The sequence below is a fragment of the Atractosteus spatula genome, chromosome 8 (genome assembly GCF_055471065.1).
Source record: "Atractosteus spatula isolate fAtrSpa1 chromosome 8, fAtrSpa1.hap1, whole genome shotgun sequence".
NCBI lineage: Eukaryota > Metazoa > Chordata > Actinopteri > Semionotiformes > Lepisosteidae > Atractosteus > Atractosteus spatula.
This window is the reverse complement of record NC_142713.1, coordinates 692,200-719,761: the sequence shown is the minus strand read 5'-3', so window position 1 is coordinate 719,761 and position 27,562 is coordinate 692,200. Positions and strand designations below refer to the sequence as shown.

The 27,562-nt window shown below is 55.4% G+C and overlaps 1 protein-coding gene across 3 annotated transcripts in view; it reads left to right on the top strand.

The window, feature by feature from the left end:
* Window positions 1-27,448, top strand: part of ap2a1 (adaptor related protein complex 2 subunit alpha 1) — a 53,866-nt gene extending 26,418 nt beyond the window's left edge. Inside the window, exons 7-22 of one of the 3 annotated variants that reach the window (XM_088923760.1) lie at window positions 1,958-2,126; window positions 4,853-4,990; window positions 5,410-5,592; window positions 7,136-7,233; window positions 8,389-8,620; window positions 10,231-10,422; window positions 13,241-13,380; window positions 14,416-14,478; window positions 16,138-16,212; window positions 18,133-18,215; window positions 19,722-19,812; window positions 20,783-20,905; window positions 21,867-21,983; window positions 22,623-22,692; window positions 23,470-23,604; window positions 24,418-27,448. In XM_088923760.1, coding sequence (XP_088779886.1) covers window positions 1,958-2,126; window positions 4,853-4,990; window positions 5,410-5,592; window positions 7,136-7,233; window positions 8,389-8,620; window positions 10,231-10,422; window positions 13,241-13,380; window positions 14,416-14,478; window positions 16,138-16,212; window positions 18,133-18,215; window positions 19,722-19,812; window positions 20,783-20,905; window positions 21,867-21,983; window positions 22,623-22,692; window positions 23,470-23,604; window positions 24,418-24,495 — 1,987 coding nt within the window. In that variant the 3' untranslated portion in view covers window positions 24,496-27,448. The remainder of the gene's footprint in view (window positions 1-1,957; window positions 2,127-4,852; window positions 4,991-5,409; window positions 5,593-7,135; window positions 7,234-8,388; window positions 8,621-10,230; window positions 10,423-13,240; window positions 13,381-14,415; window positions 14,479-16,137; window positions 16,213-18,132; window positions 18,216-19,721; window positions 19,813-20,782; window positions 20,906-21,866; window positions 21,984-22,622; window positions 22,693-23,469; window positions 23,605-24,417) is intronic. The other 2 variants (XM_088923761.1, XM_088923762.1) reach the window with 2 other exon arrangements.
* The last annotated feature ends 114 nt before the right edge of the window (window positions 27,449-27,562 follow it).

Genomic DNA, 27,562 nt, shown 5'->3' with positions numbered 1-27,562 from the left:
TCTCTCTCAGTGCAGTGTTCATGTACTGGAGTGTGCAGTCAGTGTGTGTGTATTAACCCCTCTCTCTCTCAGTGCAGTGTTAATGTACTGGAGTGTCCAGTCAGTGTGTGTGTATTAACCCCTCTCTCTCTGAGTGCAGTGTTAATGTACTGGAGTGTCCAGTCAGTGTGTGTGTATTAACCCCTCTCTCTCTCAGTGCAGTGTTAATGTCCTGGAGTGTCCAGTCAGTGTGTCTGTATTAACCCCTCTCTCTCTCAGTGCAGTGTTAATGTACTGGAGTGTGCAGTCAGTGTGTGTGTATTAACCCCTCTCTCTCTCAGTGCAGTGTTAATGTACTGGAGTGTCCAGTCAGTGTGTCTGTATTAACCCCTCTCTCTCTCAGTGCAGTGTTCATGTACTGGAGTGTCCAGTCAGTGTGTCTGTATTAACCCCTCTCTCTCTCTCTCAGTGCAGTGTTCATGTACTGGAGTGTGCAGTCAGTTTGTGTGTATTAACCCCTCTCTCTCTCAGTGCAGTGTTAATGTACTGGAGTGTCCAGTCAGTGTGTCTGTATTAACCCCTCTCTCTCTCAGTGCAGTGTTCATGTACTGGAGTGTCCAGTCAGTGTGTCTGTATTAACCCCTCTCTCTCTCTCAGTGCAGTGTTAATGTACTGGAGTGTCCAGTCAGTGTGTCTGTATTAACCCCTCTCTCTCTCTCTCTCAGTGCAGTGTTAATGTACTGGAGTGTCCAGTCAGTGTGTCTGTATTAACCCCTCTCTCTCTCTCAGTGCAGTGTTCATGTACTGGAGTGTCCAGTCAGTGTGTCTGTATTAACCCCTCTCTCTCTCTCTCAGTGCAGTGTTAATGTACTGGAGTGTCCAGTCAGTGTGTGTGTATTAACCCCTCTCTCTCTCAGTGCAGTGTTAATGTACTGGAGTGTCCAGTCAGTGTGTCTGTATTAACCCCTCTCTCTCTCAGTGCAGTGTTAATGTACTGGAGTGTCCAGTCAGTGTGTCTGTATTAACCCCTCTCTCTCTCTCTCAGTGCAGTGTTAATGTACTGGAGTGTCCAGTCAGTGTGTGTGTATTAACCCCTCTCTCTCTCTCAGTGCAGTGTTCATGTACTGGAGTGTCCAGTCAGTGTGTGTGTATTAACCCCTCTCTCTCTCAGTGCAGTGTTAATGTACTGGAGTGTCCAGTCAGTGTGTCTGTATTAACCCCTCTCTCTCTCAGTGCAGTGTTAATGTACTGGAGTGTCCAGTCAGTGTGTGTGTATTAACCCCCCTCTCTCTCAGTGCAGTGTTAATGTACTGGAGTGTCCAGTCAGTGTGTGTGTATTAACCCCTCTCTCTCTCAGTGCAGTGTTAATGTACTGGAGTGTCCAGTCAGTGTGTCTGTATTAACCCCTCTCTCTCTCAGTGCAGTGTTAATGTACTGGAGTGTCCAGTCAGTGTGTCTGTATTAACCCCTCTCTCTCTCAGTGCAGTGTTAGTGTACTGGAGTGTCCAGTCAGTGTGTGTGTATTAACCCCTCTCTCTCTCAGTGCAGTGTTCGTGTACTGGAGTGTCCAGTCAGTGTGTCTGTATTAACCCCTCTCTCTCTCTCTCAGTGCAGTGTTAATGTACTGGAGTGTCCAGTCAGTGTGTCTGTATGAACCCCTCTCTCTCTCAGTGCAGTGTTAATGAACTGGAGTGTCCAGTCAGTGTGTGTGTATTAACCCCTCTCTCTCTCAGTGCAGTGTTAATGTACTGGAGTGTCCAGTCAGTGTGTCTGTATTAACCCCCCTCTCTCTCTCAGTGCAGTGTTAATGTACTGGAGTGTCCAGTCAGTGTGTCTGTATTAACCCCTCTCTCTCTCAGTGCAGTGTTCATGTACTGGAGTGTCCAGTCAGTGTGTCTGTATTAACCCCTCTCTCTCTCAGTGCAGTGTTAGTGTACTGGAGTGTTAATGCTCGGTGTTTTGCTCTCCTTCCTCCCAGTGAGCCTAACCTGCTGGTGAGGGCCTGTAACCAGCTGGGCCAGTTCCTGCAGCACCGGGAGACCAACCTGCGGTACCTGGCTCTGGAGAGCATGTGCACGCTGGCCAGCTCCGAGTTCTCCCACGAAGCCGTGAAGACGCACATCGAGACGGTCATCAACGCCCTGAAGGTAGAGGAGCGGATAGAGCTGTTGACAATCACTGTGGACACGGCTCTGTCCCTGAGTAACCTTCTAGTGTCTGGACAGTGTCGCTGTGGACACAGCTCTGACACTGAATAACCTTCTAGTGTCTGGACAGTGTCGCTGTGGACACAGCTCTGACACTGAATAACCTTCTAGTGTCTGGGACAGTGTCACTGTGGACACGGCTCTGTCAGTGAATAACCTTCTAGTGTCTGGGACAGTGTCACTGTGGACACAGCTCTGTCAGTGAATAACCTTCTAGTGTCTGGGACAGTGTCACTGTGGACACAGCTCTGTCCCTGAATAACCTTCTAGTGTCTGGGACAGTGTCACTGTGGACACAGCTCTGACAGTGAATAACCTTCTAGTGTCTGGGACAGTGTCACTGTGGACACAGCTCTGACACTGAATAACCTTCTAGTGTCTGGGACAGTGTCACTGTGGACACAGCTCTGTCACTGAATAACCTTCTAGTGTCTGAGACAGTGTCACTGTGGACACAGCTCTGTCAGTGAATAACCTTCTAGTGTCTGGGACAGTGTCACTGTGGACACGGCTCTGTCCCTGAATAACCTTCTAGTGTCTGGGACAGTGTCACTGTGGACACAGCTCTGTCAGTGAATAACCTTCTAGTGTCTGGGACAGTGTCGCTGTGGACACAGCTCTGTCCCTGAATAACCTTCTAGTGTCTGGACAGTGTCGCTGTGGACACAGCTCTGACACTGAATAACCTTCTAGTGTCTGGGACAGTGTCACTGTGGACACAGCTCTGTCACTGAATAACCTTCTAGTGTCTGAGACAGTGTCACTGTGGACACAGCTCTGTCAGTGAATAACCTTCTAGTGTCTGGGACAGTGTCACTGTGGACACGGCTCTGTCCCTGAATAACCTTCTAGTGTCTGGGACAGTGTCACTGTGGACACAGCTCTGTCAGTGAATAACCTTCTAGTGTCTGGGACAGTGTCGCTGTGGACACAGCTCTGTCCCTGAATAACCTTCTAGTGTCTGGACAGTGTCACTGTGGACACAGCTCTGTCAGTGAATAACCTTCTAGTGTCTGGGACAGTGTCACTGTGGACACGGCTCTGACAGTGAATAACCTTCTAGTGTCTGGGACAGTGTCACTGTGGACACAGCTCTGACACTGAATAACCTTCTAGTGTCTGGGACAGTGTCACTGTGGACACAGCTCTGACAGTGAATAACCTTCTAGTGTCTGGGACAGTGTCACTGTGGACACAGCTCTGTCCCTGAATAACCTTCTAGTGTCTGGGACAGTGTCACTGTGGACACAGCTCTGTCACTGAATAACCTTCTAGTGTCTGAGACAGTGTCACTGTGGACACAGCTCTGTCCCTGAATAACCTTCTAGTGTCTGGGACAGTGTCACTGTGGACACAGCTCTGTCAGTGAATAACCTTCTAGTGTCTGGGACAGTGTCACTGTGGACACAGCTCTGTCAGTGAATAACCTTCTAGTGTCTGGGACAGTGTCACTGTGGACACAGCTCTGTCCCTGAATAACCTTCTAGTGTCTGGGACAGTGTCACTGTGGACACAGCTCTGACAGTGAATAACCTTCTAGTGTCTGGGACAGTGTCACTGTGGACACAGCTCTGTCACTGAATAACCTTCTAGTGTCTGAGACAGTGTCACTGTGGACACAGCTCTGTCTCTGAATAACCTTCTAGTGTCTGGGACAGTGTCACTGTGGACACAGCTCTGACACTGAATAACCTTCTAGTGTCTGGGACAGTGTCACTGTGGACACAGCTCTGTCACTGAATAACCTTCTAGTGTCTGAGACAGTGTCACTGTGGACACAGCTCTGTCAGTGAATAACCTTCTAGTGTCTGGGACAGTGTCACTGTGGACACGGCTCTGTCCCTGAATAACCTTCTAGTTTCTGGGACAGTGTCACTGTGGACACAGCTCTGTCAGTGAATAACCTTCTAGTGTCTGGGACAGTGTCGCTGTGGACACAGCTCTGTCCCTGAATAACCTTCTAGTGTCTGGACAGTGTCACTGTGGACACAGCTCTGTCAGTGAATAACCTTCTAGTGTCTGGGACAGTGTCACTGTGGACACGGCTCTGACAGTGAATAACCTTCTAGTGTCTGGGACAGTGTCACTGTGGACACAGCTCTGACACTGAATAACCTTCTAGTGTCTGGGACAGTGTCACTGTGGACACAGCTCTGACAGTGAATAACCTTCTAGTGTCTGGGACAGTGTCACTGTGGACACAGCTCTGTCCCTGAATAACCTTCTAGTGTCTGGGACAGTGTCACTGTGGACACAGCTCTGACACTGAATAACCTTCTAGTGTCTGGGACAGTGTCACTGTGGACACAGCTCTGACAGTGAATAACCTTCTAGTGTCTGGGACAGTGTCACTGTGGACACAGCTCTGTCCCTGAATAACCTTCTAGTGTCTGGGACAGTGTCACTGTGGACACAGCTCTGTCACTGAATAACCTTCTAGTGTCTGAGACAGTGTCACTGTGGACACAGCTCTGTCCCTGAATAACCTTCTAGTGTCTGGGACAGTGTCACTGTGGACACAGCTCTGTCAGTGAATAACCTTCTAGTGTCTGGGACAGTGTCACTGTGGACACAGCTCTGTCAGTGAATAACCTTCTAGTGTCTGGGACAGTGTCGCTGTGGACACTGTGGACACAGCTCTGTCAGTGAAGCCGCTGTCCCCTCAGACCGAGCGAGACGTCAGTGTGCGTCAGAGGGCTGCAGACCTGCTCTACGCCATGTGTGACCGCAGCAACGCCAAGCAGATCGTGGCCGAGATGCTGAGCTACTTGGAGACTGCGGACTACTCCATCCGCGAGGAGATCGTGAGTGTCCTGTGTGTCTCTGCCGTCTGTCCCTGGGGACGGCGGACTACTCCATCCGCGAGGAGATCGTGAGTGTCCTGTGTGTCTCTGTCGTCTGTCCCTGGGGACTGACCACTGAGCTGGACAGGAGACGGTGAGTGTCCTGTGTGTCTGTCCCTGGGGACTGACCGCTGAGCTGGACAGGAGACGGTGAGTGTCCTGTGTGTCTCTGTCGTCTGTCCCTGGGGACTGACCGCTGAGCTGGACAGGAGACGGTGAGTGTCCTGTGTGTCTGTCCCTGGGGACTGACCGCTGAGCTGGACATTAGACGGTGAGTGTCCTGTGTGTCTGTCCCTGTGTGCTGACCGCTGAGCTGGACAGGAGGCGGCGAGTGTCCTGTGTGTCCGTCCCTCGGCCCTGACCGCCGTGTGTCTGTCCAGGTGCTGAAGGTGGCCATACTGGCCGAGAAGTACGCGGTGGACTACTCCTGGTACGTGGACACCATCCTGAACCTGATCCGCATCGCGGGCGACTACGTGAGCGAGGAGGTGTGGTACCGCGTCATCCAGATCGTCATCAACCGCGACGACGTGCAGGGCTACGCCGCCAAGACCGTGTTCGAGGTTCGAGCCAGCCCCTGTCACTCCTCCCTCTGCCCCTGCCTCACTACATCCCCTCTCCTGTGTGTCCTGTCCACTCTCCCCTCCCCTGTGTGTCCTGTCCACTCTCTCCTCTCCTGTGTGTCCTGTCCACTCTCTCCTCTCCTGTGTGTCCTGTCCACTCTCCCCTGTCCTGTGTGTCCTGTCCACTCTCTCCTCTCCTGTGTGTCCTGTCCACTCTCCCCTGTCCTGTGTGTCCTGTCCACTCTCTCCTCTCCTGTGTGTCCTGTCCACTCTCTCCTCTCCTGTGTGTCCTGTCCACTCTCCCCTGTCCTGTGTGTCCTGTCCACTCTCTCCTCTCCTGTGTGTCCTGTCCACTCCTCCCTCTGCCCCTGCCTCACTACATCCCCTCTCCTGTGTGTCCTGTCCACTCTCCCCTCTCCTGTGTGTCCTGTCCACTCTCTCCTCTCCTGTGTGTCCCGTCCGCTCTCTCCTCTCCTGTGTCCTGTCCACTCTCTCTCCTGTGTGTCCTGTCCACTCTCTCTCCTGTGTGTCCTGTCCACTTTCTCCTCTCCTGTGTGTCCTGTCCACTCTCCCCTGTCCTGTGTGTCCTGTCCACTCTCTCCTCTCCTGTGTGTCCTGTCCACTCTCCCGTGTCCTGTGTGTCCTGTCCACTCTCCCCTCTCCTGTGTGTCCTGTCCACTCTCTCTCCTGTGTGTCCTGTCCACTCTCCCCTGTCCTGTGTGTCCTGTCCACTCTCCCCTGTCCTGTGTGTCCTGTCCACTCTCTCTCCTGTGTGTCCTGTCTGCTCATTCCTCTCCTGTGTGTCCTGTCCACTCTCTCCTCTCCTGTGTGTCCTGTCCACTCTCTCTCCTGTGTGTCCTGTCCACTCTCTCCTCTCCTGTGTGTCCTGTCCACTCTCTCTCCTGTGTGTCCTGTCCACTCTCTCCTCTCCTGTGTGTCCTGTCCACTCTCCCCTCTCCTGTGTGTCCTGTCCACTCTCTCTCCTGTGTGTCCTGTCCGCTCTCTTCTCTCCTGTGTGTCCTGTCCACTCTCTCCTCTCCTGTGTGTCCCGTCCACTCTCTCCTCTCCTGTGTGTCCTGTCCACTCCTCCCTCTGCCCCCTGCCTCACTACATCCCCTCTCCTGTGTGTCCCGTCCGCTCTCTCCTCTCCTGTGTGTCCCGTCCACTCTCTCCTCTCCTGTGTGTCCCGTCCGCTCTCTCCTCTCCCGTGTGTCCCGTCCACTCTCCCCTCTCCCGTGTGTCCCGTCCACTCTCCCCTCTCCTGTGTGTCCCGTCCGCTCTCCCCTCTCCTGTGTGTCCCGTCCGCTCTCTCCTCTCCTGTGTGTCCTGTCCACTCTCCCCTCTCCTGTGTGTCCTGTCCACTCTCTCTCCTGTGTGTCCTGTCCGCTCTCTTCTCTCCTGTGTGTCCCGTCCGCTCTCTCCTCTCCTGTGTGTCCCATCCACTCTCTCCTCACCTGTGTGTCCTGTCCACTCCTCCCTCTGCCCCCTGCCTCACTACATCCCCTCACCTGTGTGTCCTGTCCACTCTCTCCTCTCTCTCCAGGCCCTGCAGGCTCCAGCCTGCCATGAGAACATGGTGAAGGTGGGGGGATATATCCTGGGGGAGTTTGGGAATCTCATCGCTGGGGATCCTCGCTCCAGGTGTGTCTGTATTAACCCCTCTCTCTCTCAGTGCAGTGTTAATGTACTGGAGTGTCCAGTCAGTGTGTGTATATTAACCCCTCTCTCTCTCAGTGCAGTGTTAATGTACTGGAGTGTCCAGTCAGTGTGTCTGTATGAACCCCTCTCTCTCTCAGTGCAGTGTTAATGTACTGGAGTGTCCAGTCAGTGTGTGTGTATTAACCCCTCTCTCTCTCAGTGCAGTGTTAATGTACTGGAGTGTCCAGTCAGTGTGTCTGTATTAACCCCTCTCTCTCTCAGTGCAGTGTTAATGTACTGGAGTGTCCAGTCAGTGTGTGTGTATTAACCCCTCTCTCTCTCTCAGTGCAGTGTTAATGTACTGTAGTGTCCAGTCAGTGTGTGTGTATTAACCCCTCTCTCTCTCAGTGCAGTGTTAATGTACTGGAGTGTCCAGTCAGTGTGTGTATTAACCCCTCTCTCTCTCAGTGCAGTGTTCATGTACTGGAGTGTCCAGTCAGTGTGTCTGTATTAACCCCTCTCTCTCTCAGTGCAGTGTTAATGTACTGGAGTGTCCAGTCAGTGTGTCTGTATTAACCCCTCTCTCTCTCAGTGCAGTGTTAGTGTACTGGAGTGTCCAGTCAGTGTGTGTGTATTAACCCCTCTCTCTCTCAGTGCAGTGTTCATGTACTGGAGTGTCCAGTCAGTGTGTGTGTATTAACCCCTCTCTCTCTCTCTCTCAGTGCAGTGTTAATGTACTGGAGTGTCCAGTCAGTGTGTCTGTATTAACCCCTCTCTCTCTCAGTGCAGTGTTCATGTACTGGAGTGTCCAGTCAGTGTGTCTGTATTAACCCCTCTCTCTCTCAGTGCAGTGTTAATGTACTGGAGTGTCCAGTCAGTGTGTCTGTATTAACCCCTCTCTCTCTCAGTGCAGTGTTCATGTACTGGAGTGTCCAGTCAGTGTGTCTGTATTAACCCCTCTCTCTCTCAGCGCAGTGTTAATGTCCTGGAGTGTCCAGTCAGTGTGTGTGTATTAACCCCTCTCTCTCTCAGTGCAGTGTTAATGTACTGGAGTGTCCAGTCAGTGTGTCTGTATTAACCCCTCTCTCTCTCAGTGCAGTGTTAGTGTACTGGAGTGTCCAGTCAGTGTGTGTGTATTAACCCGTCTCTCTCTCTCAGTCCTCTTGTCCAGTTTAACCTGCTCCACTCCAAGTTCCACCTGTGCTCCGTACCGACTCGTGCTCTCCTGCTCTCCGCCTACATCAAGTTCATCAACCTCTTCCCCGAGACCAAGAGCACCATCCAGGAGGTGCTGCGCTCCGACAGCCAGATCCGGAACTCCGACGTGGAGCTGCAGCAGAGGGCGGTGGAGTACCTGAAGCTGTCCTCCATCGCCAGCACGGACGTCCTGGTGAGCGAGACCCCGCCCCGGCCCTGCAGGGGGCGAGAGAGCGAGGCTGCAGGACAGAGCGCTCTTCCTCCTTTCCCCTGCTTGTGCGAGAGTGTGCGGAGCTCCGTCTCTCCCCTGTCTCTCTGTCTTCACCCCTCAGTCTCTCTCTGTCTTCACCCCTCAGTCTCTCTCTCGTCTCTCTCTGTATTAACCCCTCAGTCTCTCTCTGTATTAACCCCTCAGTCTCTCTCGTCTCTCTCTGTCTTCACCCCTCAGTCTCTCTCTGTCTTCACCCCTCAGTCTCTCTCTCGTCTCTCTCTGTATTAACCCCTCAGTCTCTCTCTGTATTAACCCCTCAGTCTCTCTCGTCTCTCTCTGTCTTCACCCCTCAGTCTCTCTCTGTCTTCACCCCTCAGTCTCTCTCGTCTCTCTCTGTATTAACCCCTCAGTCTCTCTCTGTATTAACCCCTCAGTCTCTCTCGTCTCTCTCTGTCTTCACCCCTCAGTCTCTCTCTGTCTTCACCCCTCAGTCTCTCTCTGTCTTCACCCCTCAGTCTCTCTCGTCTCTCTCTGTATTAACCCCTCAGTCTCTCTCTGTCTTCACCCCTCAGTCTCTCTCGTCTCTCTCTGTCTTCACCCCTCAGTCTCTCTCTGTCTTCACCCCTCAGTCTCTCTCTGTATTAACCCCTCAGTCTCTCTCGTCTCTGTATTAACCCCTCAGTCTCTCTCTGTATTAATCCCTCAGTCTCTCTCTGTATTAACCCCTCAGTCTCTCTCTGTATTAACCCCTCAGTCTCTCTCGTCTCTGTATTAACCCCTCAGTCTCTCTCGTCTCTGTATTAACCCCTCAGTCTCTCTCTGTCTTCACCCCTCAGTCTCTCTCGTCTCTCTCTGTCTTCACCCCTCAGTCTCTCTCTTGTCTCTCTCTGTATTAACCCCTCAGTCTCTCTCTGTATTAACCCCTCAGTCTCTCTCGTCTCTGTATTAACCCCTCAGTCTCTCTCGTCTCTGTATTAACCCCTCAGTCTTTCTCTGTATTAACCCCTCAGTCTCTCTCTGTCTTCACCCCTCAGTCTCTCTCGTCTCTCTCTGTCTTCACCCCTCAGTCTCTCTCTTGTCTCTCTCTGTATTAACCCCTCAGTCTCTCTCTGTATTAACCCCTCAGTCTCTCTCGTCTCTGTATTAACCCCTCAGTCTCTCTCTGTATTAACCCCTCAGTCTCTCTCTGTCTTCACCCCTCAGTCTCTCTCGTCTCTCTCTGTCTTCACCCCTCAGTCTCTCTCTTGTCTCTCTCTGTATTAACCCCTCAGTCTCTCTCTGTATTAACCCCTCAGTCTCTCTCGTCTCTGTATTAACCCCTCAGTCTCTCTCTGTATTAACCCCTCAGTCTCTCTCTGTCTTCACCCCTCAGTCTCTCTCGTCTCTCTCTGTCTTCACCCCTCAGTCTCTCTCTTGTCTCTCTCTGTATTAACCCCTCAGTCTCTCTCTGTATTAACCCCTCAGTCTCTCTCGTCTCTCTCTGTATTAACCCCTCAGTCTCTCTCTCTCTGTTTTAACCTGTACTCAGTCTCTCTCGTCTCTCACCTGTCTCTCTCTGTATTAACCTGTCTCTCCCTCTGTCCCTGTCCCAGGCCACAGTGCTGGAGGAGATGCCCCCGTTCCCGGAGCGCGAGTCCTCCATCCTGGCCAAGCTGAAGAAGAAGAAGGGTCCGGGCGCCGTGTCCGTGTCCGAGCTGGAGGAGGGCAAGAGGGAGGGAGGGGGGGAGCTGAACGGAGGAGGGGACAGGGGGCCGGACTCCTCCGCCACGGCCGCCTCCAATGCCGTGAGTGACCGGTCCAGCACCCCGGCCGACACCCGCCTTAGCTCTGCTCCCCTCGCCAGCCCAGCGTCACACAGACACTCACCCTCACACACACACACACTCTCTCACCCTCACACCCACTCACCCTCACACACACACACACCCTCACACACACACACACCCTCACACACACACACACTCACACTCACACTGACACACACACACACACTCTCTCACACTCTCACACTCACACTCACACTGACACACTCACACACACACACTCTCTCACCCTCACACCCTCACACACACACACACACACACACTCTCTCACACCCTCACACTCACACACACACACACACCCTCACACACACACACACTCTCTCACACTCTCACACTCACACTGACACACACACACTCTCTCACACTCTCACACTCACACTGACACACTCACACACACACACTCTCTCACCCTCACACCCACTCACCCTCACACACACACACACCCTCACACCCTCACACCCTCACACACACACACACACACTCTCTCACACTCTCACACTCACACTCACACTGACACACACACACAAACTCTCTCACACTCTCACACTCACACTCACACTGACACACTCACACACACACACTCTCTCACCCTCACACCCACTCACCCTCACACACACACACACTCTCTCTCACCCTCACACCCACTCACCCTCACACACACACACACTTTCTCACCCTCACACCCACTCACCCTCACACACACACACACTCTCACACTCACACTCACACTGACACACACACACACACTCTCTCACACTCTCACACTCACACTCACACTGACACACTCACACACACACACTCTCTCACCCTCACACCCACTCACCCTCACACACACACACACACCCTCACACACACACACACTCTCTCACACTCTCACACTCACACTGACACACACACACACACTCTCTCACACTCTCACACTCACACTCACACTGACACACTCACACACACACACTCTCTCACCCTCACACCCACTCACCCTCACACACACACACACTCTCTCTCACCCTCACACCCACTCACCCTCACACACACACACACTCTCTCACCCTCACACCCACTCACCCTCACACACACACACACTCTCTCACACTCTCACACTCACACTCACACTGACACACTCACACACACACACTCTCTCACACTCACACCCTCACACTCACACACTCTCTCACACTCACACACACACACTCTCTCACACTCTCACACTCACACTCACACTGACACACTCACACACACACACTCTCTCACCCTCACACCCACTCACCCTCACACACACACACACTCTCTCTCACCCTCACACTCACACCCACTCACACACACACACTCTCTCTCACCCTCACACCCACTCACCCTCACACACACACACACACTTTCTCACCCTCACACCCACTCACCCTCACACACACACACACACTCTCTCACACCCTCACACTCACACTCACACTGACACACTCACACACACACACACTCTCTCACACTCACACTGACACACTCACACACGCACACACTCTCTCACCCTCACACCCACTCACCCTCACACACACACACACTCTCTCACCCTCACACCCACTCACCCTCACACCCTCACACTCACACACTCTCTCACACTCACACTGACACACTCACACACACACTCTCTCACACTCTCACACTCACACTCACACTGACACACACACACACACTCTCTCACACTCTCACACTCACACTGACACACTCACACACACACACACACACTCTCACACTCACACCCTCACACTCACACACTCTCTCACACTCACACACACACACTCTCTCACACTCACACTCACACTGACACACTCACACACACACACTCTCTCACCCTCACACCCACTCACCCTCACACACACACACTCTCTCACACTCACATTGACACACTCACACACACACACACTCTCTCTCACACTCTCACACTCACACCCTCACACTCACACTGACACACTCACACACACACACTCTCTCACACTCTCACCCTCACACCCTCACACTCACACTGACACACACACACACTCTCTCACACTCTCACACTCACACTCACACTGACACACTCACACACACACACTCTCTCACACTCACACACACACACTCTCTCACACTCACACACACACACTCACACTGACACACTCACACACACACTCTCTCACCCTCACACCCACTCACCCTCACACACACACACACTCTCTCACACTCACACTGACACACTCACACACACACACACTCTCTCACACTCTCACACTCACACCCTCACACTCACACTGACACACTCACACACACACACACTCTCTCACACTCTCACACTCACACTGACACACTCACACACACACACACTCTCCCCCTCTCTCTGCCAGTCCACGCCCTCGCCCTCGCCCTCCACTCTCTCACACTCATGCACTCTCTCACACTCACACACACTCACACTCACACACACTCACCCTCACACTAACACACACACTCACATCCTCTCCCCCTCTCTTTGCCAGTCCACGCCCTCGCCCTCCACTCTCTCACACTCTCACACACACACACTCACCCTCACACTGACACACACACTCACACCCTCTCACACTCACACTCATGCACTCTCTCACACTCACACACACACACTCACCCTCACACTGACACACACACACACTGACACACTCTCTCACACACACTCACCCTCACACTGACACACTCACACACTCACCCTCACACTGACACACTCACACACACACACACACACTCACACACTCACACCCTCTCCCCCTCTCTCTGACAGTCCACGCCCTCGCCCTCCGCCGACCTGCTGGGCCTGCGCTCCGCCGCCCCCCCCAGCGCTGGCAGCCTGCTGGTCGACGTCTTCTCGGAGGCCGGACCCCCGACGTCGACTGCGGGGGTCTCGGACGACAGCTTCCTGAGGTGAGGGGCGCTGGGGTGGGGGAGAGGCTCGTGGGCAGAGAGGGAGGCCTTGTGGGGGCGCTGTCCGCAGGTCCCGGGCGAGAATCGGGGGCTGTCCTCCTCCTCGCGGCTCTGTTCATCGTGTCCGCTGTCTGTCCGCGTGCGTGGGTGTGTTTGTCTGTCTGTGTGCGTGTGTGTGTGTCTGTGTGCGTGGGTGTGTGTGTCTGTCTGTGTGTGTGTGCGTGTGCGAGTGTGCGTGGGTGTGTGTGTCTGTCTGTGTGCGTGGGTGTGTGTGTCTGTCTGTGTGCGTGTGTGTGTGCATGCGTGTGTCTGTCTGTGTGCGCGTGCGTGTGTGTGTGTGTCTGCCTGTGTGCGTGTGCGAGCGTGCATGTGTGTGTGTCTGTCTGTGTGCGAGCGTGTGTGCGTGTGCGTGTGCGAGCGCGCGTGTGCGTGTGCGTGTGCGAGCGTGCGTGTGTGTGTGTCTGTCTGTGTGCGTGTGCGAGCGTGTGTGTGTGTGTGTGTCTGTCTGTGTGCGTGTGTGTGAGCGTGCGTGTGCGAGCGTGCGTGTGCGTGTGTGTGTCTGTGTGCGTGTGCGTGTGCGAGCGTGCGTGTGCGTGTGTGTGTCTGTGTGCGTGTGCGAGCGTGCGCGTGCGTGTGTGTGTGTCTGTGTGCGTGTGCGAGCGTGCGTGTGTGTGTGTGTGTCTGTGTGCGTGTGCGAGCGTGCGTGTGTGTGTGTCTGTCTGTGTGCGTGTGCGAGCGTGTGTGTGTGCGTGTGCGTGTGCGAGCGTGCGTGTGCGTGTGTGTGTGTCTGTCTGTGTGCGTGTGCGAGCGTGTGTGTGTGTGTGTGTGTCTGTCTGTGTGCGTGTGCGAGCGTGCGTGTGCGTGTGCGTGTGCGTGTGCGAGCGCCTGAGTCTCGTCGGTCCTTCCATCCTGCGGTGTGGTGATTCTCTCTCTCTCCTCCTTCTCTCGCCCTCCCCTGTCTTTCTCTCCCCTCTTTCCTGTTTATTTTTTTCTTCACTTCCTCCTCCCACCTCGCCCCTGATTGGACGATGGCAGGGATCTGGACCAGCCCACCGAGGGCTCTGAGTCCCTATTGGTGGACGCTGCCGGAGACTCAGAGTAAGGGGGCGGAGCTGGGGTGCTCCAGGTGTAAAAGTGGGCGGCGACTGAGGCCGAGCTGTACAGGCAGGACCAGGAGCCCTCAACCTGCAGCTCAGTGTGGCATCCTGTCCAGTTTCATACATCAGCTGGGTCCTGACTGTGTTATAAATCAGACTGGGACGGCTGGGTCTGTCCTGTGTTATAAATCAGACTGGGATGGCTGGGTCTGTCCTGTGTTATAAATCAGACTGGGACGGCTGGGTCCGTCCTGTGTAATAAATCAGACTGGGATGGCTGGGTCTGTCCTGTGTAATAAATCAGACTGGGACGGCTGGGTCTGTCCTGTGTTATAAGTCAGACTGGGACAGCTGAGCTCTCCTGATGGGAGAGGACAGGCAGAGCTGTAGGCTGAGCAGTCTCAGGCTTGCGTGCTGTCTTCCTCTTACTGGAGAAGGGCGCAAAACAGTTCTATCCAGCTGTGGTAGTGGATTTGAACACAGAAGTCCTCACAGCAGGGTGAAAAGTGAAGAGTAATCCGATCCACAATGCAGGAACTGCATGGAAAACAGTGAGAAACTGGGACTCCAATTCCCATAGTGCTCCAGGACTCCAATTCCCATCGTGCTCCTCTTCACCCTCGGAGATGGGCATGCTGGGAAGTGTAGTTTTACATGCCCACAGGCATGTGGCTCAGCCATCTTCTGTTTAACAGAGCTGGGACGAACATGACAGGTCACCTGTGGGAGGGGAGTTATGCCAAAAAATTATAAACAGAAGCAGTAGTTAGACCTACAGCAGCTGTTCAGATCCACAGGGGCATACAGGGGGAAGGAGTTTGTACTTGTGCTGAGGTATATTTACAATGAGACTGACAAATATAGATAGGTCACAGTGTTTATCGCGCTTTGACTGTTGCTGATTCTTTCTGACACCCCCTTCCAGGGTGATTGGTACCGTCCTGCGCAGAGGGGTGGTGGCGAAGAGCCGACGGACTGTTCCATGTCTTTCCCAGTAGAGGGGGGGTAGGGAGGAGTAGGTTACTGTGTGAAGCCCCTGTGGGTGGAGCAGGTCAGAAACACATGACCAGACACAGCCGGGTCGCCAAGACGGCCCCAGGGGCACTGGGACCCCAGTTTCTCACTGTACAGACACCCCAACACCTCTGTGACCCTCTCTGTGGGTCTGACAGCCCCAGGGGCACTGGGACCCCCAGTTTCTCACTGTACAGACACCCCAACACCTCTGTGGGTCTGACAGCCCCAGGGGCCCGGGGACCCCAGTTTCTCGCTGTGCAGACGTGTTTCTCAGCGGTGGGGAAGGCCAGGCCTGGGGGGGGTGGGCTGGTGGCCAGGCTGAGTGCGATCTGGTGACTGTGCTTCACTAACGCCTTCGTCTCTCTCTCTGTTTCCTTTCCTCACTGCTGTCTCTCCCTCCCTCTCCCTCCTGTCCATCTGCCCTGTCCTCCTGTCTGCAATCCTCACATTCCCTCTCTCTGTCTCTCTCTCACTGCCCCCTGTCCTCTGTCTCTCTCTCTTCTCTCACTGCCCCCTGTCCTCGGTCCTCTGTCTCTGTCTCACTGCCCCCTGTCCTTGGTCCTCTCTCTCTCTCTCTCTCTCTCTCTCTCTCTCTCTCTCTCTCCCCCACTGTCCCCTGTCCTCGGTCCTCTGTCTCTCTCAGCTCTGCTCCTTCCTCTGCTGTCAGCTCTGAAGACCCTGCTCCTCCTCTTCCCGAATCTGACGAGCTGCTGAACAAGTAAGACGGGATGTGTCCACCCCCTCCCCCTCTCCGTCGGGCACAGGGCTGGAGGGGGTCTGTTCTCTGGCCACCGGCAGTTCTCCTGCTCCTGGGCTCTGGACCAGTTATGCCTGAATGACTGTTCCTTATTCCTCTGTGTGTAACAGGACAGGTGTGGGCCTCCCACCTGGGGAGCTGCTCTGTGCTGCTGCAGGGATGTCAGATACCCCAGGGCAGTGCACTCATGTGAACGTTAGGCTGGGCAGCTCGTTCCCCACCCCCACCCCCCTCTGTGTACAGAAGAGCCTCCTGTCCTGACTGGAGGAGCTCACCCAGCTGTGTCTGGAGAGAAGCCAGGGTATTGGCTTCAACCACAGGGCTGGGCAGCTTGTTCCCCACCCCCACCACCCTCTGTGTACAGAAGAGCCTCCTGTCCTGACTGGAGGAGCTCACCCAGCTGTGTCTGGAGAGAAGTCAGGGTATCGGCTTCAACCACAGGGCTGGGCAGCTTGTTCCCCACCCCCACCACCCTCTGTGTACAGAAGAGCCTCCTGTCCTGACTGGAGGAGCTCACCCAGCTGTGTCTGGAGAGAAGCCAGGGTATCGGCTTCAACAACAGGGCTGGGCAGCTTGTTCCCCACCCCCACCCCCCTCTGTGTACAGAAGAGCCTCCTGTCCTGACTGGAGGAGCTCGCCCAGCTGTGTCTGGAGAGAAGCCAGGGTATCGGCTTCAACAACAGGGCTGGGCAGCTTGTTCCCCACCCCCACCACCCTCTGTGTACAGAAGAGCCCCCTGTCCTGACTGGAGGAGCTCACCCAGCTGTGTCTGGAGAGAAGTCAGGGTATCGGCTTCAACCACAGGGCTGGGCAGCTTGTTCCCCACCCCCACCCCCCTCTGTGTACAGTAGAGCCTCCTGTCCTGACTGGAGGAGCTCACCCAGCTGTGTCTGGAGAGAAGCCAGGGTATCGGCTTCAACCACAGGGCTGGGCAGCTTGTTCCCCACCCCCACCCCCCTCTGTGTACAGAAGAGCCTCCTGTCCTGACTGGAGGAGCTCACCCAGCTGTGTCTGGAGAGAAGCCAGGGTATCGGCTTCAACCACAGGGCTGGGCAGCTTGTTCCCCACCCCCACCACCCTCTGTGTACAGAAGAGCCTCCTGTCCTGACTGGAGGAGCTCACCCAGCTGTGTCTGGAGAGAAGCCAGGGTATCGGCTTAAACCACAGGGCTGGGCAGCTTGTTCCCCACCCCCACCACCCTCTGTGTACAGAAGAGCCTCTTGTCCTGACTGGAGGAGCTCACCCAGCTCTGTCTGGAGAGAAGTCAGGGTATCGGCTTCAACCACAGGGCTGGGCAGCTTGTTCCCCACTCCCACCACCCTCTGTGTACAGAAGAGCCTCCTGTCCTGACTGGAGGAGCTCACCCAGCTGTGTCTGGAGAGAAGTCAGGGTATCGGCTTCAACCACAGGGCTGGGCAGCTTGTTCCCCACCCCCACCACCCTCTGTGTGAAGGAGCGCCCACTGTTCCCAGTGGTAAAGGCCACTCAGTTTCCACTGGTGTCCTGTGGGAAGCTGCTGGTGCTTGGCTTTGTTCGTGTGCTTCTGAGAATTGGGCAAAGTACAGAGTCCAGCGAACACTGCGGCCTGTCAGCAGTACACAGACGTGTGTGTGCGCGCGCTCTGATCTGTGTGTGTGTGTGCGCGCGCTCTGATCTGTGTGTGTGTGTGTGCGCGCTCTGATCTGTGTGTGTGTGTGCTTGCGTGCGCTCTGATCTGTGTGCACCTGTGTGTGTGCTCAGGTTTATGCCTGTGTGTGTGTGTGGTGTGTGAACCTGTACAAGCTTGGGGTTGTCTGCCACACTGTGTGTACTGCAGTTCTGATCTCCTGCTGCCTCTGTCCTCTCTCTCCTGCTCCCCTCCTGTCTCCCCGGCGACCGCAGGTTCGTGTGCAAGAACAATGGAGTGCTTTTCGAGAACCAGCTCTTACAGATCGGGATCAAGTCAGAGTACAGGCAGAACCTGGGTGAGTCCAGTGTTCATGTACTGGAGTGTCCAGTCAGTGTGTGTGTATTAACCCCTCTCTCTCTCAGTGCAGTGTTAATATACTGGAGTGTCCAGTCAGTGTGTGTGTATTAACCCCTCTCTCTCTCAGTGCAGTGTTAATGTACTGGGGTGTCCAGTCAGTGTGTCTGTATTAACCCCTCTCTCTCTCTCTCAGTGCAGTGTTAATGTACTGGAGTGTCCAGTCAGTGTGTCTGTATGAACCCCTCTCTCTCTCAGTGCAGTGTTCATGTACTGGAGTGTCCAGTCAGTGTGTGTGTATTAACCCCTCTCTCTCTCAGTGCAGTGTTAATGTACTGGAGTGTCCAGTCAGTGTGTGTGTATTAACCCCTCTCTCTCTCTCTCAGTGCAGTGTTAATGTACTGGAGTGTCCAGTCAGTGTGTCTGTATGAACCCCTCTCTCTCTCAGTGCAGTGTTCATGTACTGGAGTGTCCAGTCAGTGTGTGTGTATTAACCCCTCTCTCTCTCAGTGCAGTGTTAATGTACTGGAGTGTCCAGTCAGTGTGTCTGTATTAACCCCTCTCTCTCTCTCTCAGTGCAGTGTTAATGTACTGGAGTGTCCAGTCAGTGTGTCTGTATGAACCCCTCTCTCTCTCAGTGCAGTGTTCATGTACTGGAGTGTCCAGTCAGTGTGTGTGTATTAACCCCTCTCTCTCTCAGTGCAGTGTTAATGTACTGGAGTGTCCAGTCAGTGTGTGTGTATTAACCCCTCTCTCTCTCAGTGCAGTGTTAATGTACTGGGGTGTCCAGTCAGTGTGTGTGTATTAACCCCTCTCTCTCTCAGTGCAGTGTTCATGTACTGGAGTGTCCAGTCAGTGTGTCTGTATTAACCCCTCTCTCTCTCAGTGCAGTGTTCATGTACTGGAGTGTCCAGTCAGTGTGTCTGTATGAACCCCTCTCTCTCTCAGTGCAGTGTTAATGTACTGGAGTGTCCAGTCAGTGTGTGTGTATGAACCCCTCTCTCTCAGTGCAGTGTTAATGTACTGGAGTGTCCAGTCAGTGTGTCTGTATTAACCCCTCTCTCTCTCAGTGCAGTGTTAGTGTACTGGAGTGTGTAGTGAGTGTGTGTGTATTAACCCCTCTCTCTCTCAGTGCAGTGTTCATGTACTGGAGTGTCCAGTCAGTGTGTCTGTATTAACCCCTCTCTCTCTCTCAGTGCAGTGTTAATGTACTGGAGTGTCCAGTCAGTGTGTGTGTATTAACCCCTCTCTCTCTCAGTGCAGTGTTAATGTACTGGAGTGTCCAGTCAGTGTCTGTATTAACCCCTCTCTCTCTCAGTGCAGTGTTAATGTACTGGAGTGTCCAGTCAGTGTGTCTGTATGAACCCCTCTCTCTCTCAGTGCAGTGTTAATGTACTGGAGTGTCCAGTCAGTGTGTGTGTATTAACCCCTCTCTCTCTCAGTGCAGTGTTAGTGTACTGGAGTGTGTAGTGAGTGTGTGTATTAACCCCTCTCTGTGTTGCTCCAGGTCGGATGTATCTTTTCTATGGTAACAAGACCTCAGTGCAGTTCCTGAGTTTCAGCACCACGGTCAGTTGCCCCGGGGACCTGCAGTCTCATATCCTTCACAGCAGCTGTGTGACCCAGTGTAGAGGTGTCATGTTGGGAGAGTGCAGACTGGTGTGTGGGACTGGACTGGGCTGGGCTACAGCAGACTGGTGTGTGGGACTGGACTGGGCTGGGCTACAGCAGACTGGTGTGTGGGACTGGACTGGGCTGCAGCAGACTGGTGTGTGGGACTGGACTGGGCTACAGCAGACTGGTGTGTGGGACTGGACTGGGCTGCAGCAGACTGGTGTGTGTGACTGGACTGGGCTGGGCTACAGCAGACTGGTGTGTGGGACTGGACTGGACTGGGCTACAGCAGACTGGTGTGTGTGACTGGACTGGACTGGACTACAGCAGACTGGTGTGTGGGACTGGACTGGGCCACAGATGACTGGTGTGTGGGACTGGACTGGACTGGGCTACAGATGACTGGTGTGTGGGACTGGACTGGGCTACAGATGACTGGTGTGTGGGACTAGACTGGACTGGGCTACACCTGACTGGTGTGTGTGACTGGACTGGACTGGGCTACAGCAGACTGGTGTGTGTGACTGGACTGGGCTACAGCAGACTGGTGTGTGGGACTGGACTGGACTGGGCTACAGCAGACTGGTGTGTGGGACTGGACTGGGCTACAGCAGACTGGTGTGTGGGACTGGACTGGACTGGACTACAGCAGACTGGTGTGTGGGACTGGACTGGGCCACAGATGACTGGTATGTGGGACTGGACTGGACTGGGCTACACCTGACTGGTGTGTGGGACTGGACTGGACTGGGCTACAGCAGACTGGTGTGTGGGACTGGACTGGACTATAGCAGACAGCTATACTGGTGTGAACTGTGTTCGGCTGAACTGGCCTGAGCCCGTGTCTGGTGTCTGGGCTCAGAAGTTAAGAATGAGTGCGGTGCCGCGGGTTCGAGAGCTCGTCCCGGGCGGCGCTGCGAGTCTGAGACGGAGGGGTCCTTGACCAGCGGCACAGCTGAACGTGCAGACCAAGCCAGTGGAGCCCCTAGTGGAGGGAGGGGCACAGCTGCAGCAGGTGCTCAATATCGAGTGTCTGTCGGACTTCACGGACGCCCCTCTGCTCAACATCAAGTTCCGGTACTGTCTCTGCCTGTCAGCCTGCCAGCCTGCCAGCCTGCCAGCCTGCCAGCCTGCCTGCCTGCCTGCCTGCCTGCCTGCCTCCCTCCCTGCCTCCCTGTCAGCCTCCCTGTCAGCCTCCCTTTCTGCCTGTCAGCCTGTCAGCCTGTCAGCCTGCCTGTCAGCCTGCCTGTCAGCCTGCCTGCCTCCCTGCCAGCCTCCCTTTCTGCCTGCCAGCCTGCCAGCCTGCCAGCCTGCCAGCCTGCCTGCCTGCCTGCCTGCCTGCCTGCCTGCCTGCCTCCCTCCCTGCCTCCCTGCCTGCCTCCCTGTCAGCCTCCCTGTCAGCCTCCCTTTCTGCCTGTCAGCCTGTCAGCCTGTCAGCCTGTCAGCCTGTCAGCCTGTCAGCCTGTCAGCCTGCCTGTCAGCCTGCCTGCCTCCCTGCCAGCCTCCCTGTCAGCCTCCCTTTCTGCCTGTCAGCCTGTCAGCCTGTCAGCCTGTCAGCCTGCCTGCCTGCCTGCCTGTCTGCCTGCCTGTCTGCCTGCCTGTCTGCCTGCCTGTCTGCCTGCCTGCCTGCCTGCCTGCCTGCCTGCCTGCCTGCCTGCCTGCCTGCCTGCCTGTCAGCCTGTCAGCCTGTCAGCCTGTCAGCCTGTCAGCCTGTCAGCCTGTCAGCCTGCCTGTCTGCCTGTCTGCCTGTCTCTCTTTCACTCTGACTTCACGGACGCTCCGCTGCTCAACATCAAGTTCCAGTACCGTCTCTCTCTTTCTGTCTTTCTCTCTCTGTGTTGAGGTGTGAATTATTGTGTTGAGCTCTTTGTGTATATTCAGGTATGGATTGCTGTGTTGAGCTCTCTCGCTGTGTGTTCAGGTGTGGATTGCTGTTTTGAGCTCTCTCGCTCTCTGTGTGTTTCCTGTGTTGAGCACTCTTGCCCTCTGTGTGTTCAGGTGGAGGTTGCTGTGTTGAGCTCTCTCTCTCGGTGTTCAGGTACAGTGGGGCTCTCCAGAACCTGACCCTGAAGCTGCCCATCACCATCAACAAGTTCTTCCAGCCCACAGAGATGTCGTCTCAGGACTTCTTCCAGCGCTGGAAACAGCTCAGCCAGTGAGTGTCTCTGTCCACCACGAGCAGGGCGACACTGGACAGACTGGAGCCACACTGGACAGACTGGAGCCACACTGGACAGACTGGATCTACATGGGACAGACTGGAGGCACACTGGACAGACTGGAGGCACACGGGACAGACCGGAGCCACACGGGGCAGACCGGAGGCACACTGGACAGACTGGAGCCACACAGGGGCAGACTGGAGGCACACGGGGCAGACTGGATCTACATGGGACAGACTGGAGGCACACTGGACAGACTGGAGGCACACAGGGCAGACCGGAGGCACACTGGACAGACTAGAGGCACACTGGACAGACTAGAGCTACACGGGACAGACCGGAGCCACACGGGGCAGACCGGAGGCACACTGGACAGACTGGAGCCACACAGGGGCAGACTGGAGGCACATGGGGCAGACTGGAGGCACACGGGGCAGACTGGAGCCACACAGGGGCAGACTGGAGCCACACTGGACAGACTGGAGCCACGCGGGGCAGACTGGAGCCACACTGGACAGACTGGAGCCACGCGGGGCAGGGTGATGCAGACTTCGTCTGTCTCGTGTCAGCGTGATGACTGACTGTCCCTCCTCTGCGGTTCTCCTGACTAACTGTGACCGTGTCCCTCTCAGGCCTCAGCAGGAGTCCCAGAAGATCTTCAAGGCCAATCACGCCATGGACACGGAGGTGCTGAAGGCCAAGGTGCGGGCTCTCTCCTTCAGAGTGCGGCACAAACGGGCAGTGTGCGAGCTGAAACGTTTTGCCGACCCCTAGAATGACACTGTGGGCAGACGCAGCTGGGGTGTGTCGGGGAGGAGGAAGGGGGTGTCTACAGCTGGAGGTTTCACTGTGTGTGTGTATCTTACCCTGCAGTACAGCACAGTGTACTGCCCAGCCCAGTGCAATACAGACCAGCTACGTACACAGCAGTACAGCAGAGCACAGTATAATACAGAACAGCCCAATACTCTTTGATACTGTACAGTACAGCCTGGTACAGTGTAGTACAGCACAGTGTAGTCCAGTCCAGCACAGTACAGTACAGTGTAGTACAGTCCGGGCTGGTTCAGCTCAGTACAGTACAGTGTGGTACAGTCCAGTACAGTCTGGCCTTCTACAGTGTAGTACAGTCCGGCCTGGTACAGCTCAGTACAGTACAGTGTAGTACAGTCCAGTACAGTCCAGCCTGGTACAGCTCAGTACAGTACAGTGTAGTACAGTCCAGTACAGTCCAGCCTGGTACAGTGTAGTACAGTCCGGCCTGGTTCAGCTCAGTACAGTACAGGGTGGTACAGTCCAGTACAGTCTGGCCTTCTACAGTGTAGTACAGTCCGGCCTGGTACTGTCCAGCCCAGTGTAGTACAGTCCAGTACAGAGTGCGTGCTGCTCCAGGTGCAGCTCTAGTCAGAAACTCCGAGTGCGTGGCTGGCCAGTGGGGAGACTCTTCCTGACCTGCTCTGTGTTGGCGCTGGGTTGCAGTTGCTGGGTCTGGGGACGGCGCTGCTGGAGAACGTGGACCCAAACCCGGAGAACTTTGTGTGTGCTGGAGTCATCCAGACCAAAGCCCAGCAAGTTGGCTGCCTGCTTCGTCTGGAGCCCAACGCACAAGCACAGGTACTGTGTGTGTCCGTGTTTGACTGTCCCCTATACATCAGAGTGTCTGTATGAACCCCTCTCTCTCTCAGTGCAGTGTTCATGTACTGGAGTGTCCAGTCAGTGTGTGTGTATTAACCCCTCTCTCTCAGTGCAGTGTTCATGTACTGGAGTGTCCAGTCAGTGTGTGTGTATTAACCCCTCTCTCTCAGTGCAGTGTTCATGTACTGGAGTGTCCAGTCAGTGTGTGTGTATTAACCCCTCTCTCTCTCAGTGCAGTGTTCATGTACTGGAGTGTCCAGTCAGTGTGTGTGTATTAACCCCTCTCTCTCTCAGTGCAGTGTTCATGTACTGGAGTGTCCAGTCAGTGTGTCTGTATTAACCCCTCTCTCTCTCAGTGCAGTGTTAATGTACTGGAGTGTCCAGTCAGTGTGTCTGTATTAACCCCTCTCTCTCTCAGTGCAGTGTTCATGTACTGGAGTGTCCAGTCAGTGTGTCTGTATTAACCCCTCTCTCTCTCTCAGTGCAGTGTTAATGTACTGGAGTGTCCAGTCAGTGTGTGTATTAACCCCTCTCTCTCTCAGTGCAGTGTTAATGTACTGGAGTGTCCAGTCAGTGTGTCTGTATTAACCCCTCTCTCTCTCAGTGCAGTGTTAATGTACTGGAGTGTCCAGTCAGTGTGTGTGTATTAACCCCTCTCTCTCTCAGTGCAGTGTTAATGTACTGGAGTGTGTAGTGAGTGTGTGTGTATTAACCCCTCTCTCTCTCTCTCTCAGTGCGGTGTTAGTGTACGGGAGTGTTCAGTGTGTGTATTCACCCCTCTCTCTCCCCCAGATGTATCGCCTCACTCTGCGCAGCAGTAAGGACTCCGTCTCGAAGAGGCTCTGCGAGCTGTTGGCTGAGCAGTTCTAGGCCCTGGCCGCTCTGGAACCCAACACTAATCCAGAAGGGAAAGCTGTGTCCACAGTGACAGCTGTACTATTAATATTACACTTGTTTTTATTTGTGTTTTGTGTTATCGTGTTTACTTGAAGACGGTTGTTTCATCCGCGTTCCAGTTCCTATTTACAGACCCTCGATATTTGACTCCCTGGCCCCACCCAGGGTCAGAGCTGGGGTACAGAGGAGCTTGGGGTGACGTGTATGAACCCCACAGTGGTACAGTGGAGCCCCTTGAACTCGGTGCCTGGTGTGCGTCAGGTGTGGGAGCTCGGCGAACTCCCCATTCTCCCTGCTCCGGGCTGTAGGACAGTAGTTCGTGACTTGCTTTGAGTAATTGAATCGCCTGGCCAGAGGCCAGAGGCCAGAGGCCAGTCCCTGAGCCGGAAGTTTGTAGTGATATCCGAGTGTGTCCGGTGTCCTGAGCTCCTGTTCCTGGCCTGCCGGACGACAGCTGTCCAGTGAAAAGCAGGGAAGAGCCATTAACATTAGAGGCGAGGCCCTGGGTCCTGTTCCTGGGGGGTGCTATCTGGGTGGAGTCTGCATGTTCTCCTCGCGTCCGTGTGGGGTTCCCCTGGGTGCTCCGGTTCCCCCCCCCCAGTCCAGAGACATGCTGGGAGGTTAACTGGCTGGTGCTGGTGTCTGTGCCCTGCAGTGGACGGGTGTCCCGTCCAGGGTGGACCCTGCCTCGTGCCTGTTGCTTGCTGGGACAGACTCCGGCTCCCCCGTGACCCTGATTAGGGAAGAGCAGTTGGAGAACGGACTGGGGTCCGCTGAAATAGCGACGGAGCGCGGATGAAGCACGCTCCTGCATTGTTTTTTATGACATTTTAGATTTTCCTTTATAGGGTGCTGTCTGTTCTAGTGTGTCTGTCCCTCTTTCCCGCAACATTCCTTAGCCTGGGAGCGTCCTGGAACCACAGCACATTCCTCGCGCGAGCCGGTCCGCCATGGTGAACGGGAAACAGGAAGTGACGTCACCACACGCCCCCCGCCCCCCCCCGCCATCGTCTGGTGTTTATCCCCGAATGTTGACGCTCTGGGCTCCTCTCTCTGGACCGATCGCGTCCCCAGAACCCCTCTGGCCTGGGACCGAACCGAGAGCTGTTGAATCGCCAATTGGACATCAGGCTCAACTGAGCCCCTTTTAAAAACGGTCCAAACGGATCGGTGACCTGACTTCGGCTCTGCGGGTGGGGGGGGGGGCGCGTTTGGAAAAGAACGAAAATTTCTGGTGAGGCGTCAAACCCTTTAATTCAGCTCTTTGTCTCGAGGGCGGGGTGAGGGGGAGTGAGTTTGTTCGCGCTTGGTCCCTGCTCGGGCCGGGTCTCTCCCGGGAGCTCGGCTCCGGGCGCCGCTCCTGAGCCCTCACTGGCACGGCGGGCGGAGTTCATTTCCGTTTTTAATTGGGGTTTTTTTTTTTACATTCCAGACTCAGATTTAGACAGCGCCGAACGATACCGGAGCCGTAGCCCCGCCTTCGCGCGCTGTGAACTCGGCTCGGCGCTGGGAGGCGCGGTGTGGGCCCGAGAGCGGGGTACCGGTAGGGGCCAGTGGGGCTCAGCTCCGGGAGGCGCTCGTGAGGATTGTGCACAGTTACCCCAGCCCGTGACTGTGGCTGGGAGGCGCGGTGTGGGCCCGAGAGCAGGGTACCGGTAGGGGCCAGTGGGGCTCAGCGCTGGGAGGCGCTCGTGAGGATTGTGCACAGTTACCCCAGCCCGTGACTGTGGCTGGGAGGCGCGGTGTGGGCCCGAGAGCGGGGTACCGGTAGGGGCCAGTGGGGCTCAGCGCTGGGAGGCGCTCGTGAGGATTGTGCACAGTTACCCCAGCCCGTGACTGTGGCTGGGAGGCGCGGTGTGGGCCCGAGAGTAGGGTACCGGTAGGGGCCAGTGGGGCTCAGCGCTGGGAGGCGCTCGTGAGGATTGTGCACAGTTACCCCAGCCCGTGACTGTGGCTGGGAGGCGCGGTGTGGGCCCGAGAGCGGGGTACCGGTAGGGGCCAGTGGGGCTCAGCGCTGGGAGGCGCTCGTGAGGATTGTGCACAGTTACCCCAGCCCGTGACTGTGGCTGGGAGGCGCGGTGTGGGCCCGAGAGTAGGGTACCGGTAGGGGCCAGTGGGGCTCAGCGCTGGGAGGCGCTCGTGAGGATTGTGCACAGTTACCCCAGCCCGTGACTGTGGCTGGGAGGCGCAGTGTGGGCCCGAGAGCGGGGTACCGGTAGGGGCCAGTGGGGCTCAGCTCCGGGAGGCGCTCGTGAGGATTGTGCACAGTTACCCCAGCCCGTGACTGTGGCTGGGAGGCGCAGTGTGGGCCCGAGAGCGGGGTACCGGTAGGGGCCAGTGGGGCTCAGCTCCGGGAGGCGCTCGTGAGGATTGTGCACAGTTACCCCAGCCCGTGACTGTGGCTGGGAGGCGCGGTGTGGGCCCGAGAGCGGGGTACCGGTAGGGTTGAGCACTGGGGAGAAAGAGGCAGCTATCACAACCCTCAGGCCGGCATAGCGCAGGTTCGAGTGTCACAGGACACGCCCTGTAACAGCTTGTGTGTGGGCTGGGCTCAGCCCGGACCGGTCCCTGGGACAGCTGGGCCTCCCTGGAGCCCAGAGCGCCAGGGTCGGGGCGCCTGCGGTCCAGTCTCTGCGGCGGACACGATCCCGAAGCAACGATTCCCAACCCCCGCGCCCCCCCGTGATCCCGCTAGGCTTGTATCCGTTGTGTGTGCGTGTGCGTGCTTAAACATTCTTCCTCTGCCAGAGGACACCCTGAGATCATTTCCACTTGAAAATGTGACAGTAATGATGGAACCGAGCCAGTTAGTGTGTGTGTGTATATATATATATCCGTATTCCAGTGTATGCAAGTGTATGTCAGTGTAACGGTGTTAGAAATACCCTGTACTTTGACAATGTGAAAGTAAAAGCTTCTCCAAGGACAGGCTGTGTCTGAGGTGGTGTCTATCGTGTTCTTCGTATAAGGTTGTTCCCCAATTCCTGCCGTAAGGAAGAGAGCACTGGGGATCTCTTGCCGCTCGGCGCTGGAGCTGGTG